Source organism: Lycium barbarum, chromosome 6 (genome assembly GCF_019175385.1).
Source record: "Lycium barbarum isolate Lr01 chromosome 6, ASM1917538v2, whole genome shotgun sequence".
NCBI classification, from domain to species: domain Eukaryota; kingdom Viridiplantae; phylum Streptophyta; class Magnoliopsida; order Solanales; family Solanaceae; genus Lycium; species Lycium barbarum.
The window spans coordinates 90,445,366-90,463,728 of NC_083342.1; the positions used below are offsets into that span (position 1 = coordinate 90,445,366).

Genomic DNA, 18,363 nt, shown 5'->3' on the forward strand with positions numbered 1-18,363 from the left:
ATATATATATATATATATATATATATATATATATATATATATATATGTGTGTGTGTGTGTGTGTGTGTGTGCGCGCATAAAATAGTGCAAATTAATAATGTCCAAAAAAAAAAAGTGCCCCCCCCTATTAAAAAATCAAACAATATTCATGTAATTTTCAATGTATCTCATTAAGTCAATAATGATGAATTCATTACTACGTGCGTGTCAATCCATGAAATTGCTTTTCTTCAAAAGGTTAAGCGGTCAAACCTTACAATTTTCTTTCTTTTTTAATATTAGTCTGAGATCTAATCTAGATATTAAACTGTTGTATTTGCTATTCCGCTATGTCATTTATTTGTTATGTTTACTAAAATAAATATACTTAAAATATATTATATTTTAAAATAAGATAGAATTTAATTAATTTTTTATTTTTATTCTTACTCTAATAAATGTGAAAAGAAATTAATGTCGTAAAAAAAAAATATCAAATGCAGATTAAATAATGAATAAGGTAAATTAGTCAAATTATAATTCTAATCGACGTTTTCTTAAAAAACCATGCAAAAGACAACATGACAAGTAAAATGAGCTAAACCGAGAATATTTACTAAAAATTAAAAAATAGTATTTCTTCGTTTAAATAAAAAATTAATTTCTACTTTGTTTCGTTTTAAACATGTAAAATTAATTTAATAATTTGAATTAGAATTGTCCAAATCAAAATTTGATAAAAAATAATAAGTATTTTACACCTTTTTAATCGAATTAAAATTGAAAGTATCAACTGATGCTTAAATATTGCTATTGTTTTATCTCAAAGAGAAGAAAATAGTTTCCTTTTAAACAAGTCTTCTCTTTTAAAAAATATTAATAAATTTGCCGATTTTGTGTTCATAGCAAACATTAATATAATAAAATTTTAGATACGGAGCACAAACTATAATGTTATATTAATCGGGTTTTGAACATAATATATATATATATATATATATATATATTATCACTATTCAAAAATAACTATATACACATAAATGCACTATAATCTAAAGTGTTGGGCCCGTGCTGCATAGGCCGTCTAGTACTACTTAGAAGAGGGAGTTTGGTCGTCCCTCTTCGTCGTAGTTGATGGGCCCCATAAAAAAAAAAAACTTTTGGGCCCTATATTAAACAGGCCATAAAAAAAAAATTGTGCATCCCATATATATTAAACAACAACTAATATTTAAAAAAAAAGTGGGCCCCATATTAAACACCATGCGTATTCGTAGCAAACACTAATATAATAAAATTTTAAATATGGAGCATAAACTACAATGTTATATTAGTCGTATTTTGAACATAGTATCCCATATTGACAAAATCAAGCAACATATAAAAAAAAAGGGTGCAGACTTTGTATTCTTAGCAAACACTAATATAATAAAGTTTTAGATACGGAGCACAAATTACAATGTTATATCAATCGTGTTTTGAGCATAGTACATATAAAAATAAAATAAAATTGGGCCCCATATTAAACAGGCCCATAAAAAAAATTGTAAAAAAAAATAATTGTGGGCCCCATATATATTAAACAACAACTAATATTAAAAAAAATGTAGGCCCTATATTAAACACCATTCAGTATTAAAAAAAAAAAAAAAGTGGAACCCACCACATCCAAACTCACGGGAAAAAAAAAGTGAACCCCATATTAACAAAATCAAGCAATATTAAAATAAAATAAAATCGTGGGCCCCATATTAAACACCGTGTGTATTCGTAGCAAACACTAATATAATAAAGTTTTAAATACAGAACACAAATTACAATGTTATATTAATCGTGTTTTGAATATAGTATCCCATATTACAAAATCAAGCAATATATATATATATATAAAAAAAAAATGAATCCCACATTGTGGGCCCCATATTAAACACCATCTAGTATTAAAAAAAAAGAAGTGGAACCCACCACATTCAAACTCACTGGAAAAAAAAGTGAACCCCATATTAACAAATCAAGCAATATTGGAAAACAAAAGTGAATCACATATTTAAAAAATAAACAATGTTAAAAAAAAATGTGGGCCCCATATTAAACACCATGCGTATTCGTAGCAAACACTAATATAATAAAGTTTTAAATACGGAGCACAAACTACAATGTTATATTAATCGTGTTTTGAACATAGTATCCCATATTGACAAAATCAAGTTGTTATGTTCACTAAATATACTTAAAATATTTATATTTTAAAATTAGATAGAATTTAATACAAAAGACAACATGACAAGTAAAATGAGTTAAACCGAGAATATTACTAAAAAAATTAAAAAATAGTATTTCTTCGTTTAGATAGAAAATCAATTTCTACAACAAGTCTTCTCTTTTAAAAAATATTAATAAATTTGCCGATTTTGTATTCGTAGCAAACATTAATATAATAAAATTTTAGATACGGAGCACAAACTATAATGTTATATTAATCATATTTTAAACATAACATATACTCTCTCTCTCTCTCTCTCTCTCTCTCTCTCTCTATATATATATATATATATATATATATATATATATATATATATATATATAGATAATCACTATTCAAAGACAACTACATACACATAGATGCACTATAATCTAATGTGGGCATAACCCGTCTAGTAATCATAACAACAAACAAACCTATCATAACAAGACAAAAAATCACAAGTGTTCACAACAATCTCAATAGCCATTTTTGTTTAAAAAAAAAAAACAAAGCTGCGTCTGCCGGGAGTTGAACCCGGGTATACGTTCAGTTAGTACCTTAAAAGTTCAGAAATATTCTATGATAGAATGATATACGTCATGTAGTTAGGTGTTGAGTTCACAACTAGGAGACATAGTATTAGAATTTCATAATAAACATTTAACATTCAGCTAATTAGATTTTCATAGTTTACTGGAGTAGAAAGTAATACTATTCCTTTTTCTCTTTTTAATTGAGTTAGCTCCCTAAAGGAAAAGGTTCTCACGTGATCCATTAACTGTTTGTTGATCTTTTATATTATTGTATCTATTCAATTTTGCTTGTGACAATGTACAAAATATCTTGTCTTTACATTTTGAAGTTGTCTAACATTGTACTTTCTCTTAATTTTGACAAGGCTGTGCAATTAATCTGTCTAATCCTTTCTCTTGAAAGCTTAAGCACTCTTCCAATCTCCTCAAAAGATTGAGAGGTATCTCCATTCAGGCCAAAGTGCAATTTCAGAATCATTGCTTCTCTATCACATAACACATTGTGGAGAAGCTTTTCCAGGTCTTGCTTCATCATTTGTCTTTTCACAATTTCTTCTGGTGTTGTGTCTTCTGGACCTGATATGATATCCTGCAAGAATCAAAATTTGAAGGAAAGGCATGAGCTTTTACTTATACTAAATCATGCCCCTTTTCGTGTGTAGATTTAAGTCAAGCTTGATCAGCATTAGCTCAATAAGAAGCTCTATTTGTGTATACGGTAAAAACCGAATATATGTTAAACCGGTGGGACCGAAGGCCGAGGGGAGAAAGGGACAAGAACGTGCATAAAGGCTCCCATTCTGAACCGAGGAAACGGCTGGACCGGAGCAAAGGAAGGTCGTCATTTGGTCTGGTTCATCCATGACCGGTTGTTCGAGGCCGTATGCCCATTTGATCGTGGCCGGTGGTCCGGGAGATCCGTTGCACGGCTGCCACGCGTCGATGACGTCCTGCTATGTTCAACTGCCAATCGTACAGGTGTCAGACCGTACGGTCTACCTAATCCAACCTAATCCAACTCAGAACTTTTTCTTTATTTTATTATTTTTTATATTGTATGAAGCCCATGGGGCAACACTTTAAATAGGGGGCATGGTCCTCCTTTTAGGGGGTTGGCTTTTTCATATGAAGAACACTTTGTAATAGCAAACTATATATAAGAATCTCTCTCATATCAGATTTCAGTCCATATTTGCTGTGCTTTATCTCTTACGTTTTCTAAATCAAATAACACTTATTTGCTAGCAGATACTCGAGTCTAGAGCAAACCACTAGTCATCAATTGCTCCTTGTAGCATAGTCACATATTTCTTTTCTCTACCAAATAAGATCAAGATATAACCACATATCCTATACCTCACCTACAATTTTAATTGATTATTCAAATCCGGGGTAAACAGTTTGGCGCCCACCGTGGGGCTAGCATAATAGTGGTCTTTTATCTTGATCTGTACCTTACCCATCTAAATCAAAAACACCTTTTGTTCGTGTCTGAAAAAACGGACTAAATGGCTGACAGTGGGCAATCTGGTCACGTCAACAACAACGAAATCGTGGCCGAAAACGAAGGAAGCGGTCCACGAGGACCACAAACCCCGCTGATCCTAACCCCGTTAATTCGAGGGAGGGCCTCAACCGTCAAAACACCGTGGACCAGGAGAATGCCACCTTACCGGCCACTGATCCTCTAAATACCCACCATTCTGTTACTTTGTCCCGGGCACAGGACCGGAAAGAAACGGGTACACCTAATGATAATATTGACTTACGTTTAATTTTTGAAATGTTGCAGGAGCAGAGAGCGGCGATTGCCGAACAGGAAATCGCAATAGCCCTGTTGCAAAACAGAGGGGATACAACGACCCCGGAAAAAACGAGCGGCGTTGCTGAACCCAGAAGAAAGGAGGCACGCGTTATTGAGAGCAATGGATCCGGAGCTGGATCCTCCACCGAGGTTCTAAAAATGCTCGAAACTTTGGCAAAACGGGTAGACTCGACCGAGAAGAGGGTCGAAACATACAACTCTCGGGTGAATCAAATCCCGGGGGCTCCGCCTTTACTGAAAGGGCCGGATTCGAAGAGGTACATCCAAAGGACTTTTCCTCCGAGTGCGGCCCCGAAATTAATCCCGAAGAGGTTTAAAATGCCGGATATCCAGAAATATGACGGCACGATGGACCCGCACGAGCACGTGACCTCATACACATGCGCCATAAAGGGCAATGATATGGAGGAGGACGAAATTGAATCGGTATTGCTGAAAAAGTTCGGGAAAACTTTGTCAAAAGGAGCATTGACATGGTACGACCATCTACCCGAGCATTCGATCACCTCTTTCGAAATGCTCGCCGATGCCTTCATCAAAGTTCACGCCGGTGCCAAAAAGGTGCAGGCCCGTAAGGCTGGCATTTTCCGTATAACCCAAAGGGACGACGAGTTACTACGAGAATTCATCAACCGATTCCAAAGGGAGCGGATGGAACTCCCCCCGGTTCCAGAAGAATAGGCTGCACAAGCTTTCACAAAGGGGCTCAATGTTCAGAGTTCAACAGCTTCGTTCAAATTAAAAGAAAGCTTGCTGGAGTACGAGGCTGTGACATGGGCTGATGTCCATAACCGATACGAGTCGAAGATTCGGGTGGAGGACAATCAATTCGAGCTCCCCCCGGGGCCAATAAATGTGAACAAATGTTTTGAGAGACCAAGGAAGGGTTACGAAATGAGGGCCGAATCGTCAAAGGAAAGGTATCGGCCATACTCTCATTCGGAGAAGCAAAGTTTTAGGTCGGAAAAGTCGAGAGTGAGCCCAAGCCGTTTCTCCGGTCGGGGTAGTAAACGGGTCGAGCGCCCATCGAACAGCCGGGGTCTCTCATTCAGGAGCGATGCCGGAAGCTCTGCCGGCAACAAGGACTCACCAAAGATATCGGAGTACAACTTCAACGTCAGTACCTCGGGCCTAATTTCGGCCATTGGTCGTGTTCCGGATGTAAGATGGCCATGACCTCTAAGGTCGGATCCGGGCCAACGAGACCCGAGCATGGTGTGTGAATACCATGGAACCCATGGTCACCGAACCGAGGATTGTCGCCAGTTGAGAGAGGAGGTAGCCCGGTTACTGAAGAATGGTCATCTTCGAGAGCTGCTGAGTGAACTAGCCAAAAGTCACTACAAGGAAAGGGAGGCCCATCGAAGGACCGAGCCAGAAGAACCCCGGCATACAATCAACATGATAGTTGGGGGCACCGATGCCCCTCGAGGGCCGGTAATGAAACGGGCCAAGGTCTCTGTTGTTCGCGAGAAGCGCAGCCGGGACTATTTACCCGAGGGCTCTATCTCTTTCAACAACGAGGACGCGGAGGGCATCATTCAACCGCACAATGATGCTTTAGTAATCTCTGTACTTATCTTTAAAACTAAAGTTAAACGTATTTTGATTGACCCAGGTAGCTCGGCCAACATCATCCGGTGGAGGGTGGTCGAACAGCTAGGGCTGCTCGATCAGATCATACCGGCAGCCCGGGTACTCAGCGGGTTCAACATGGCAAGTGAAACCACAAAGGGGGAGATCTCATTGCCTGTGAACGTCGATGGCACCATTCAACAAACGGTGTTCTACGTGATCGAAGGGGACATGAAGTATAACGCATTACTGGGCAGACCCTGGATACATAGCATGAGGGTCGTTCCCTCAACACTGCATCAACTGCTGAAGTTCCCCACCCCGGAAGGGATAAAAACCATCCGAGGTGAACAGACCGCTGCAAGGGAGATGTTCGCAGTGGAGGAAGCAGCACCTCGTCCCAAAGAATCGATTCAGAATGAAGAAGATGTAACCGGAGGAGAGGACACCAAATAGCAATCAAAGCACACCGGGTCGGATCCGGGGCATGAGGAGGATGATTTCGAGGTACCCAGATCGTTCGTCCTGCCGGATGACTCGGATGCAACCAAGTCAACTGTAGAGGAGCTGGAGCAGATCATCCTGTTCGAGTACCTACCGGACAGAAAGGTATACCTGGGCACGGGGCTTACCCCGGAGCTCAGGAACAAGCTAATTGAATTTCTTCGAGCTAACGCAGATTGCTTCGCATGGTCCCATATAGATATGACAGGTATATCACCGGAAGTAGCAACTCATAAGCTCAGCTTGGACGGGAAGTTTTCCCCGGTGAAGCAGAAAAGAAGGCCCATGGCGGAAGCAAAACACGCCTTCGTAAAAGGCGAGGTAACAAAGCTTTTAAAAATAGGTTCTATCCGGGAGGTAAAATACCCGGATTGGCTTGCTAACGTGGTAGTGGTGCCCAAGAAAGGTAATAAATTTCGAATGTGTGTTGATTACAAGGATTTAAACAAAGCATGCCCGAAGGATTCATTTCCGTTGACTCACATCGATAGAATGATCGATGCGACGGCCGGGCATGAGATATTAAGTTTTCTCGATGCTTACTCTGGGTATAACCAAATTCGGATGCACCCGGAGGATCAAGAGAAAACGTCCTTCATCACCCGATATGGGACTTACTGTTATAATGTAATACCTTTTGGCCTAAAAAATGCCGGTGCAACTTACCAACGCCTAGTTAATGGGATGTTCGAAGAACAAATAGGAAAAACAATAGAAGTTTATATTGACGATATGGTTGTTAAGTCCCTGGAAACAGAGGACCATTTGAAGCATTTGCAGGAAACCTTCGATGTGCTCCGCAAGTATAACATGAAGCTTAACCCGGAAAAATGCGCTTTCGGCGTCCGGTCCGGTAAATTTTTGGGTTTCATGGTGTCAAACCGGGGTATTGAAATCAACCCGGACAAAATCAAGGCCATCGAGGATATCGAAGTAGTGAATAACGTCAAAAGAGTATAGAGGCTCACCGGAAGGATAGCGGCGTTGAGTCGCTTCATATCGAGGTCTTCGGACAAGAGTCATCGTTTCTTCTCCTTACTAAGGAAGAAGAACGACTTCGCTTGGACACCGGAGTGCGAAAAAGCTTTACAAGAATTGAAGAGGTACTTGTCTAGCCCCCCGCTGCTGCACACACCGAAGGCGGACGAGCCGCTTTTTCTCTACCTTGCTGTCTCCGAAGTAGTGGTAAGTGGCGTTTTGGTCCGAGAAGAATCAGGTACACAATTCCCTATCTATTACGTGAGTAGAACTTTGGGGGATGCGGAGACCCGTTATCCCCATTTGGAAAAATTGGCATTGGCATTGGTAAGCGCTTCCAGAAAGCTCAAGCCCTACTTTCAATGCCATCTAATATGTGTAGTAACTACTTACTCTCTCAAAAACATCATGCATAAATTGGAATTATCGGGTAGATTAACTAAATGGGCAGTAGAAATTAGCGGGTATGATATCGAGTACAAACCTCGAACGACCATCAAAACCTAGATCTTGGCCGACTTCGTGGCAAATTTTACCCCGGCTATGGTCCCCGAGGTTGAGAAAGAGCTTCTGCTGACCTCGGGAAAGGCCTCGGGCATTTGGTCTTTACATAAGGATGGAGCCTCGAACCTCAAAAGTTCCGGGATAGGGATCGTCCTTAGAACCCCGGCCGGGGATGCCATTCGACAGTCCATTAGAACTGCTAAATTGACTAACAACGAAGCCTAGGCAACAAGTACAACGTGTTACTTGACAAATATAAAGGACAAACGTCCGGATTCTCGGGGTCACACCTAACGAATGGGGACTTAATAGCACTCACCCGATCTTATAGCTCGGTCAAGAGCTAGGGGACTATCACACCCACTCCGGAGGCCGCCCTCAACAAATAACACCGGGCCAAAAATGTTAGGTTCCGATGTAAGGACCAAACGATCAAAATGAATCGTGTCCACCAAGTGTTTGCTACGGCAAAAGAAAGGCCGGACCTTTTGCTATAGGTTTCGGTGTAAGGACCAAACGATCAAAATGAATCGTGTCCATTTAGTACTTGCTATGGCAAAAGCAGAAGGGAACAAAATTCTCATGTATATAAACACTTTGCAATGAAAAATTATCGAAAGTTTGGATAGCAATATCTCGGTTATCTTCCTGTTAAAAGACTTTACCCCGGTGATAACCGCCGTGTTTCGGCACTACTTCATTCACACACCCTATACCGGGCACTATGGTCGAAATTCGACAAAGGCGACAAGGTCATAGCGAACCGAGCCAAAATCGTTAAAAAATTCGACTAAGGCAACGAGGTCACAACGATCCGAGCCGAAATTTTCTAACCTCCCCAAACGGGGACTGTTACGACAAAATTCAGCCAAGGCTGAGATTCGGGTGCCCGAAGGAATACCAGCCCTAAAATATTACCGAAAGATCCCGGCCCTAAGGAAATGCCTATCGTGATTCAGAGGCATCTAAATTCACAAAGCATTAGGTAAGTCCTACGGGCACAGTGAACTAATGACTACGAGTCGGCTTGTCCTTAAAACGGACCAACAATTCAGACAAGAATAATAGCGAACATTCAAACGAAAAAACAAGAGAGATGCATTTTTCATATATACAAGGGGTGTTTTTACATCAAAAAACCAAAGTCCCACTAAGGCAAAAAATAAAATAAAGATGAAAGCCAAGTACAGGCCCTAATCTACCCGGAATGGCTGGAGCCAGAACGGTCGGACACTGTCCGCTCAGAGTCATCGGAGTCAGAACCGAGAGCATCCTTAGCCTCTCCCTCGACCCTTTTGGCCTCAGCAATAAGGGCCGGAAGATCAGTAAATCCATGCTCGGCTTGCTCGAGGGTGATCCTCCGAGATTTCCATTTCTCGTACTCAGCAACAATAGTGGCTTGAGCCTCGGAAACTTCCACGCTCTTCAGAGCTTCTTCCAAATCGGCCTCGGCCTTGGCTAACCTCGCCTCGCATCTCGATCCTCTCCAAGAACATTCTACATTTGACTGGCCGATTGAAGCTTGGCCTGGAGAGTGTCATTTGCATCAGCCGTCTCCTTAAGCTCGTTTTTCATATCATCACACATCCAGACCCTCATCTCCGCCTTCTCCTCGAACACCCTTGCACGCTTTTGATATCGGGCACTCTCGGATTCGAGCAGCCGATTCCTCTCGGCCAAGCTCGCAGCATCCGACTTCACCAAGTCCACCTCCTCCCAGAGTTGGGAGAGGGTGGTTTCGAGCTCGCCAAGCCTCGAGGAAATCTGAGCGTTGTCTCGGTTAAGGCCGATCTTGTCAGCTTCGAGACTCCGATTATATTCTGCCATCGCAGCTAGCTCACTCCTTAACTGATGGTTTTCGACCTTCGCTACATTAAGCTCGGGTCGGAGGTTGGAAAGAGCGACTGCCCGGTTCAACTCCTCCTCCTTCTCCTGAAGAAGGTGCAGATATTTCTCCGTTTCCCGGCCCTGGCATCCAGTTGGCCCTTGAGATCGTCCATCTCCTGCTGGGCACGGATGAAGGCTTCGTTGACGAGCACCACACTCTGCAAGTAAAGCAAGTTAAAAACTTGAACGAAGCAAAGTTAAAATTCTCAGTGAAGATATGCAGAGACGGCTAAAAATCTTACCCGGTTGCCCGCATGCATACCCTCGTTAATGAGGCATTGCCAAGAGACCCCGATCATCTTCCGCTTGTCCGAATCTGAGACAAGAGGCCTCAGATAGCTCGCCACGCCCACCGGGCAAGAAAGGAAGATGCAGTCCTCGGGGACGGTGACCATAACCGATTTTGTTCTCCTCGGATCCACGCTTGGGGCTGGAAAAATACGCACCAAGTTGTCCCTGGCCCCAGATTCGGAGGTCCGGCTGGCCGACCTCGTGGACCAAGGGATAGGGAGATGCCCGAATCCTGCAGCTTCGCCGGTAGCGGGAGGGGTGGCCGAGAACATGTCGTCAAACTCGTCAGGCCTCGGAGCCGGGGTAGAGGAACTTGGAGCAGCCTCAGTATCTTCAGCAAAGCTCGGGGGCTCCGTAGTTGCAGCAGGCTCATGCTCGGGCGTCAGATGAACGTCAATGGGGACTTCGATCTCCGGGACCGGCTTAGTCCTTTTACCGACTTCAGCAGCGGCCGCCTCCCCGGGCCTTCTTGTCCTTTATAGGGGAGTTTCCTCGGAAGAAGTTTCACCTGAAATATTGACGAAATCAATCGACCTTAGAGGAGCCGGAGAATGAATTTCTTCCGCACCTGTGTGTGAAACCGGCACCGAAAGTCCTCCGCCAGCAGAAGGAAGGGATGGAACGGAGACAGCCTCCTCCGGGATCGGAGCCACGGCAGCATCGGCCTCGACTCTCCGAACAATAATGTCGGGCTCTGTTTCATCCCGTAGGGTCCGAGTGACGCTCCTCGCCCTCTTCTTCGACTTTTGCCCTTTATCCGAGGGCCTTTTCCTCTTGGCGGCAGCAGCAGCAGCAAGGGCACGAGATGCACCCGCTGAGTCAAACTCGGGTGCCGACGTTGTGGGTTCAGCTGCCGACTCCGGCCTGGGATCCATCGAACCTTTGGGTAAACCTGAAAGTCAAAAACGCAATGAATATGGATAGTAGAAGGTGCAGTGAACACAGGAAGGAGCAGAATACTACCATGGTTCTGGGCGACCCATCGGCCACGCGACAGGTGCCTCCACGTCCGGTTATCCATGTTGGCTAATAAGTGCAGTGACCCATTCGCTCAGGTTTCGGACGACCGGAGGAATATACCCATTGGCTAACACGAATAAGAAAAACGGTGAGAAAGTGGGATCAAAATTTAACGAAACATACAAAAGCAATCACTTAAAGGTTCAGACTTACGTTTGTTGTTCCACTTCTCCGGGAAGGGCATGTAATTGGCCGGAATGATGTCCTCGGTCCTCACTCGGACATATCGCTCCAACCAGCCCCTGTCTCTATCCTCGTCCATTTTCGAGAAAAATGGATTCCGGCTACGCTTGGCGAGTTTTATTACGCCACCCCGGAACAACCTCGGGGAGTATAATCGTATCAGGTGGGCCAGCGTGAGCTCCTTCCCGACATTGTTGGCCAGCAACCGGAGGCATGCCACGACCCTCCAAATGATCGGGCTAGTCTGTGCCAAGGTCGCATCATAGGTCCGGCACATGTCCAGGATGACCGGATTAATCGGAGGGTTGAGCTTGAGGGTGAAAGGGTAAGTATAGACATACAAGTAGCCCTCCCGATAGTCGGTGGTTGACTCATCGGGCCCGGGGGCAAAAACTTGGACTGGACAATTGCCCCATCCACAGTCAGACCAGACCAGATCAAGTTTATCCTCGGTAATAGAGGAGGGGTATCGTCTCACATCATACCCTCTGTCGGACACCGAGGAAGGTTTTTCGACCTCTAAGTCTTTGTTGAAATTGGTTTTGGCCGGTATAATGTCCGAGGCCGTGGGCTCGAAGGAGCCCTTTGCCTTAGAAGGGGAAGTAGCCTCGGTTCCTGGAGACGAAACCGAGGGAATGTCATGGGAAGTGATTTCAGACATTTGGAAATATGAAAAGAAGAGGTTGAATGGATTCGAAAAAGAAGGTGAAAGAGCAAAGGAAACAGTCAAAAAAGTTCAAAAATGGCAAAAGTAACAGGAGGAAGCAGCAACAGGTGAGAATGACGAGTGGAGAAGGTGGCGGTATCGATTCTTTTCACGTAGTACAAGCAGTAGATCAACAAGAACTGAGTTTTTTAGATGATTATGAGTAGAGATATAGAATGTGTAAGAGGCAGAAAACTTGAAGCAGAAAGATTAATCGAAGAGGTAAAATGTTCAAATGAAGAGATGAAAGAGCCTTATATAGGCATGAGACTGTAACGGTTACGATTCCCCGACCAATCCAGGAGCGCCACGTGTCCCCATAATTAATGAGGAATGACTTGAAACGACATGCGTGCGGCGGTTGTCAGAGCAGACCATCCGGGACGGGACACGTGGCCGATGACAGAAGAACGTGGCACAACTGTTCCCGCCAAAAATGAAGCGATAACGACGGATAAAGGGAGTCACCGGTTTAGTGATTCATCCACTCCCCGTCACTCCGAAAAATCTACGATCCAGGATGTGTGGGGACTATCTGTATACGGTAAAAACCGGGTATATGTTAAACCAGTGGGACCGAAGGCCGATGGGAGAAAGGGACAAGAACGTGCATAAAGGCTCCCATTCTGAACCGGGGAAACGGCTGGATCGGAGCAAAGGAAGGTCGTCATTTGGTCCGGTTCATCCATGACCGGTTGTTCGAGGCCGTATGCCCGTTTGGTCGTGGCCGGTGGTCCGGGAGATCTGTTGCGCGGCTGCCACGCGTCGATGACGTCCTGTTGTGTTCAACCGCCAATCGTACAGGTGTCAGACCGTACGGTCTACCTAATCCAACCTAATCCAACTCAGAACTTTTTCTTTATTTTATTATTTTTTATATTGTATGAAGCCCATGGGGCAACACTATAAATAGGGGGCATGGTCCTCCTTTTAGGGGGTTGGCTTTTTCATATGAAGAACACTTTGTAATAGCAAACTATATATAAGAATCTCTCTCATATCAGATTTCGGTCCATATTTGTTGTGCTTTATCTCTTACGTTTTCTAAATCAAATAACACTTATTTGCTAGCAGATACTCGAGTCTAGAGCAAACCACTAGTCATCAATTGCTCCTTGTAGCATAGTCACATATTTCTTTTCTCTACCAAATAAGATCAAGATATAACCACATATCCTATACCTCACCTACAATTTTAATTGATTATTCAAATCAGGGGTAAACAATTTGGATTAATTTAACTGATTAAAATAGGAAGGGAAGGAAATGAGTGGAAAAAACAAGTCTGAAATAATAGAAGGATGAAGTTGTTATTAATGTGGTCTGATAGCAAACAAAAATATGCTGTCTTTTAGAAAGAAAAAAAAAAAAGATTAAGAAGTATGTCTTCCCTAGCCTCTTCCTCTCATTTCTTTCCGTCTATTCTCACATAACAAATCAAGCTATTGTTAGTCCTCTCTGTTTTCCTCCCAATTTTCTTGAGAACAATCATCCCCAACATGAATTGGAGTAACAGGAAAATAAAGGAAAGATATCTAGTAATAGCAAGATAATGTGTTTTCCTCAAATATATTGCCTTCTTACCTCTGTACTCTAGTAGTGGTTAGAAGGAGAATTCTATTATTTGATTATTTTCTTTTTGAGGAAAGACGCTTCCCTTTTCTTTTCGTTATATTTCACTTACTACTTGTAGTTCATTCTCTTCCATTGCAATCCACCAAGTACCACATGTTTGAAAAAACCGCAGGTTTCAAGTTATTCTTTGTAAGCAAGACTTATCCAATTTCCAGCAGCTTATAAGCAACAAATTCTCATAAGCAACGGTAATTTAAGAAAACAACTGTTGAAACAACAAAGAATTGGGACAAACCTGCAATGACATGTAGCCTTGGCTAGTTACTATTTGATCAATGGAAATTGGTGCTCGGTTTCTCTCGATAACCAGTCTGACAGTTGAAACATCCAGATCAAGAGCTTCTGCAACTTCATCATAGGAAGGCATTCGCCGAAGCTTTCTGCTTAACTCAGCGTTCGCATTGCAAATCTTTGGAACAAGCTCAGATATGCTGCCCTGCATGTAACAGACTAACCAATGCATTTCACTAATACAATTTATCATACGGTCATGTACTTAAGAAGGGAGAAAGGCGGCTATACATGTATCTACTACACCAGGGAAGTTCATGCAGAAGTGTGCCTAATGTGCATATTGTTGGTAAACTAAATGCGCAATTATTATGATTTTCGCAGGCTAATATTGCTGAATTATTCAGCATTTCATTGCACGAGTTATGCTGTAAAAGTCCATGTAGAAAAAGACCCTGCAGAACTTGATGGTCATTGCCCAAAACAATCACAAAATTTGTCACTCATCACTACGTCACAAGCAAAACTTGCACAATGGTGAATATAAAGAGTAACAAAGTCCTTAATGATGCATTAGCTTACCGGTAATCTAATAACTCTAGACTTGTTTGCTACAGCTCTAGTAATAGCTTGTCTAATCCACCAATAAGCATAAGTAGAAAGCTTATACCCCTTCTTAGGATTGAACTTTTTAGCACCATGAAGTAGACCTATGCTTCCTTCCTGTAATTGGCAGTGAAGAAGGGGGTGGTTACGGTCCAACAAAAACACAATCGCAGTAGCACTAAAACCAAATTAAAAGGTGGGGACCTGTATTAGATCTTGCAAGCTTAATCCTTTGCCTTGATATGAAGCTGCAACAGATACAACAAGCCCTCTATAACATTGAATTATCCTCTTTTGTGATTCTTTAGCATTAACCAAGAGCTTATCTAGTCTTCTTCTGCTCATTCCTGATACCTTAGCCAATTGATTTGGATTTAGTTCAATCTCACTTGTTTCTTCAACCATCTTTCTCAGCCTCTCAATTCTTGCTTCTTCCTAGTACAAGAGTAAAATAAATAAATAACGACAACAAAACAAATAAGCAAGAAAATAATAACCATAAAACTGTTCAAGCTGAGGGACTGGTCAAGTTTTTTTCCACTATCTTTAGTTAAGCCATAAGTTTATTCAAAAAGTTACAAATTAAAACGTCTACTCATTTGTTTTAAATTTTATGAATTTTCATCTGGATAACTGGATTATCATCACTATATTCTCTTAAAAGAATGCAAAGAAGATAAACTCTGTACATAAATGAGAAAGTTTAAGTTCTATGCACTGCAAGTGTAAATAATATTTACACAACCGGATCACTTATAAGGTAATTACGTCTAAATTTCTATGATACACATTAATTAGTAACCGGTTAAAAATGGTAACTAACCTACTATCACATGTTAACGTACACTGATAGTGTAAAAAAATCTTTACGATGTTAGTATATATAAGTGAAACTCAATTGTATATTAGTCATATGCAATTGATGAATCCTGGAGTCGTACCTTAAGGTACCAAGAATACTGTGACTCTTCCTTATGGGTCAAGTAGAAACCTGTCTTTACAGGTTTAGAATTGAAAATCTTATCCCCTTTATCTATGTCCATACATTCTGAATAACACCTTCTTCTTTTCCTTCTCTTCTTTCTTCTCAATGCTAACCGATTCTTCTCATTAATGATCTCAAACTTACTGCTACTCTCCTCAATATTGGTTTCATAAACCAAAGTTTTCCCTTCAATTGTCACAGCCTCCTCGTTAGCTCCTTTAATTGCCAAAGCATGAATAGGATCCATGAAAGAGCAATTCTTGGGGCAAAAGAGAATTGCATAATGGAACAGTGGTTTAGTAGATAATTTTGAAGGATAAGGAAAGAGTGAAGCTGGAGAATGGTTTGAACATGACCATGCAGTCATGGCCATAGAATTGTGAAGTTAAAAGAAAATAATGTTTTTAAGGCTGCCTTGATATATTTTGAGGATAGTAGATATTTTCTAGTGTTTTGTTTTACTATCTGAACTTGTTTTCTTTTAGTACATTATTGATGATGGAGACTGTGACTTTTCTTTTTCTCTTTTTTTTTTTTTTTTTTTTTGACTGCTTCTCTTTTTTTTATTTAACCAGGAGTCCACTTGCCCAATCAACTATTAGGATTGGCGCTGCTTATGAGAATACAACATCAGAGGAGAAAGTGCTCCCGACTAAAAGTTGCACTATTTTGAAGGCTCGTTAAGACAGGATGAATCTCATCAAACCAAAATGACAAATTATATAGAACAACCAGACGTTGAAAGTAGCAGAAATGAGGATGTTGAAATAGATGCGTGGGCATTCCAAGAGAGATAAGATTAAGAATGAAAAGATTCGGGACAAGGAGGGAGTGGACCCGTGGTGCACAAGATGCGGGAAGGGAGGTTGAGATGGTTCGAACATGTGCAGAGAAGATACGCGGATGCCCCAAGTGAAGAAGTGTGAGAGGTTGGCCGTAGTGGGTCTGACGAGAGGAAGAGGTAGGCCAAAGAAATGTTAAGGAGAAGTGATCAAGATGTGGCACAACTTCAGCTTACCGAGGACATGACTCTTGACAAGAGGTTGTGGAGGAATAGTAGGTTGTTGAACGTATTTTTTTGGTGCTCCAGACCAGAAATATTAGTACTCCATATCATTTTTAGACAGTACACACCCTTTTCTTGTTTTGGCCAAACAAATCACGGTTACAAATTTGCATGCACGTGCAACTACATTCCACAAGTTAAAAATGCACAGATTATTTTCCATGGGAGTTCTAAATGACCGGAAAAAAAGGGAAAAATTGACAAACCTATCATCAAAAGAGGAATTGCGTCTGCCGGGAGTCGAACCCGGGTCTATTGCTTGGAAGGCAATTATCCTAACCGTTGGACTACAAACGCTATCTGTTGTCAGGGCATGTATCCAACCAAATGTGCAGAAATAGTTGTCAGAAATCAGAATGGTCAATGGAGTGCCTCACCTAAATAGATTTTTCATAGTTTGTAACCAGAGTAGAAAGTAATACTATTCCTTTTTCTCTTTTTGGTTTAGTTGGCTCCGAAAAATAAAAGTTTAATCTTACATGATTAATTAACTGTTTGTTAGTATTACTAGGGAATATGTCCGCGCTTCGCGCGAACGATAAAGAAAATCAAAATATGATAAATTAATTTTTTTTATAAGATTTTTATATTAAAAAAAAAAAAAAAGGTTTCTATACCTTTGATCAATTTTATCTCTCTACATCTCTTAATCATAATACTATGGATTGTTCTTGAATATAATTATGTTGTCAAAGTTGATTGTTTTTTGTTATATCCTCCACCCTTACTTCTTTTGTTTTTAAATACATGGACGTATAAATTTTTCAACTTCACAACGTACTCATGTTTCTTTGTCAAAAAAATTATCGGCCAATATAGAAGTCTTGATTATAATACAATATGTTTCTTGATTCATGAAAATAGAATTAAATAATTAAGTTAGACAACATAGTTTTAATGAATATGAAGTATCAATTATTAATTTTGTTACCTTAATTTGCCATTTGCCAACTTGGATGACATCCTAACGTATCATACCTACAAAATGATATTAACATGGTTAAATAATTTCATTTAGGGGAAAAACGAACTATAAAATAAATATTATATTTTTTATATGATACTAAATTAAAAATTCATAATAACATATATTTTATATGTAGTAATATGTTTGTAATATTATGATATAACATTAATTTCAAGAATAATAAATAAATAAAAAGTTCAAAATAAGGTTTAGTTCTATATTTTTATAAAATCTTTGTATCATCCTTCGATTTCTCTACTTTTGTATGTATATAATTTTGGATTTCCAAAATAGTAATGTCTAAGATTAATGGATAAATGATAGAAAATTATATTTTTAAAATACTAAAAAAAATTGAAAAAATTCTCACTTTTAAATATTGAAAACAAATTTCCGCACAAAGTTTAGTTTTCTATGTAATTAATATTTTTATACATTGATGTTATAATCTTAATTCCAAGAATGCAGAATATAACCAATTTCAATAGTCAAGGCAAATTCATAAAGAACCTATTCATTTACAAAACTTGTACTATTTCATAGAAAACCACACAACCTATCATTAATTGAGAGAAAAAAGTAGAAGTGATAAATTCCCATTCCACCCTAATTAGGTCATTTCTTAAAAAACTCCTTGATCAAA

General features: G+C 40.6%; 1 protein-coding gene and 1 non-coding gene across 2 annotated transcripts; both read right to left on the minus strand.

Moving 5' to 3' along the window:
- Nucleotides 1-2,994: 2,994 nt before the first annotated feature.
- On the minus strand, nt 2,995-16,390 carry LOC132644785 (RNA polymerase sigma factor sigD, chloroplastic-like). The gene is made up of 5 exons (XM_060361385.1): nt 15,644-16,390; nt 14,907-15,137; nt 14,679-14,819; nt 14,101-14,301; nt 2,995-3,346 (listed from the first exon to the last, which is right to left on the minus strand). Exons 1-5 carry the CDS (start codon nt 16,058-16,060, stop codon nt 3,074-3,076), a joined length of 1,263 nt encoding a protein of 420 aa, XP_060217368.1. The 5' UTR covers nt 16,061-16,390; the 3' UTR covers nt 2,995-3,073.
- A 588-nt stretch (nt 16,391-16,978) lies between these two features.
- Nucleotides 16,979-17,050, minus strand: TRNAG-UCC (transfer RNA glycine (anticodon UCC)). Its single transcript has one exon. It is a non-coding gene; the product is annotated as a tRNA-Gly (tRNA).
- Nucleotides 17,051-18,363: the final 1,313 nt, after the last annotated feature.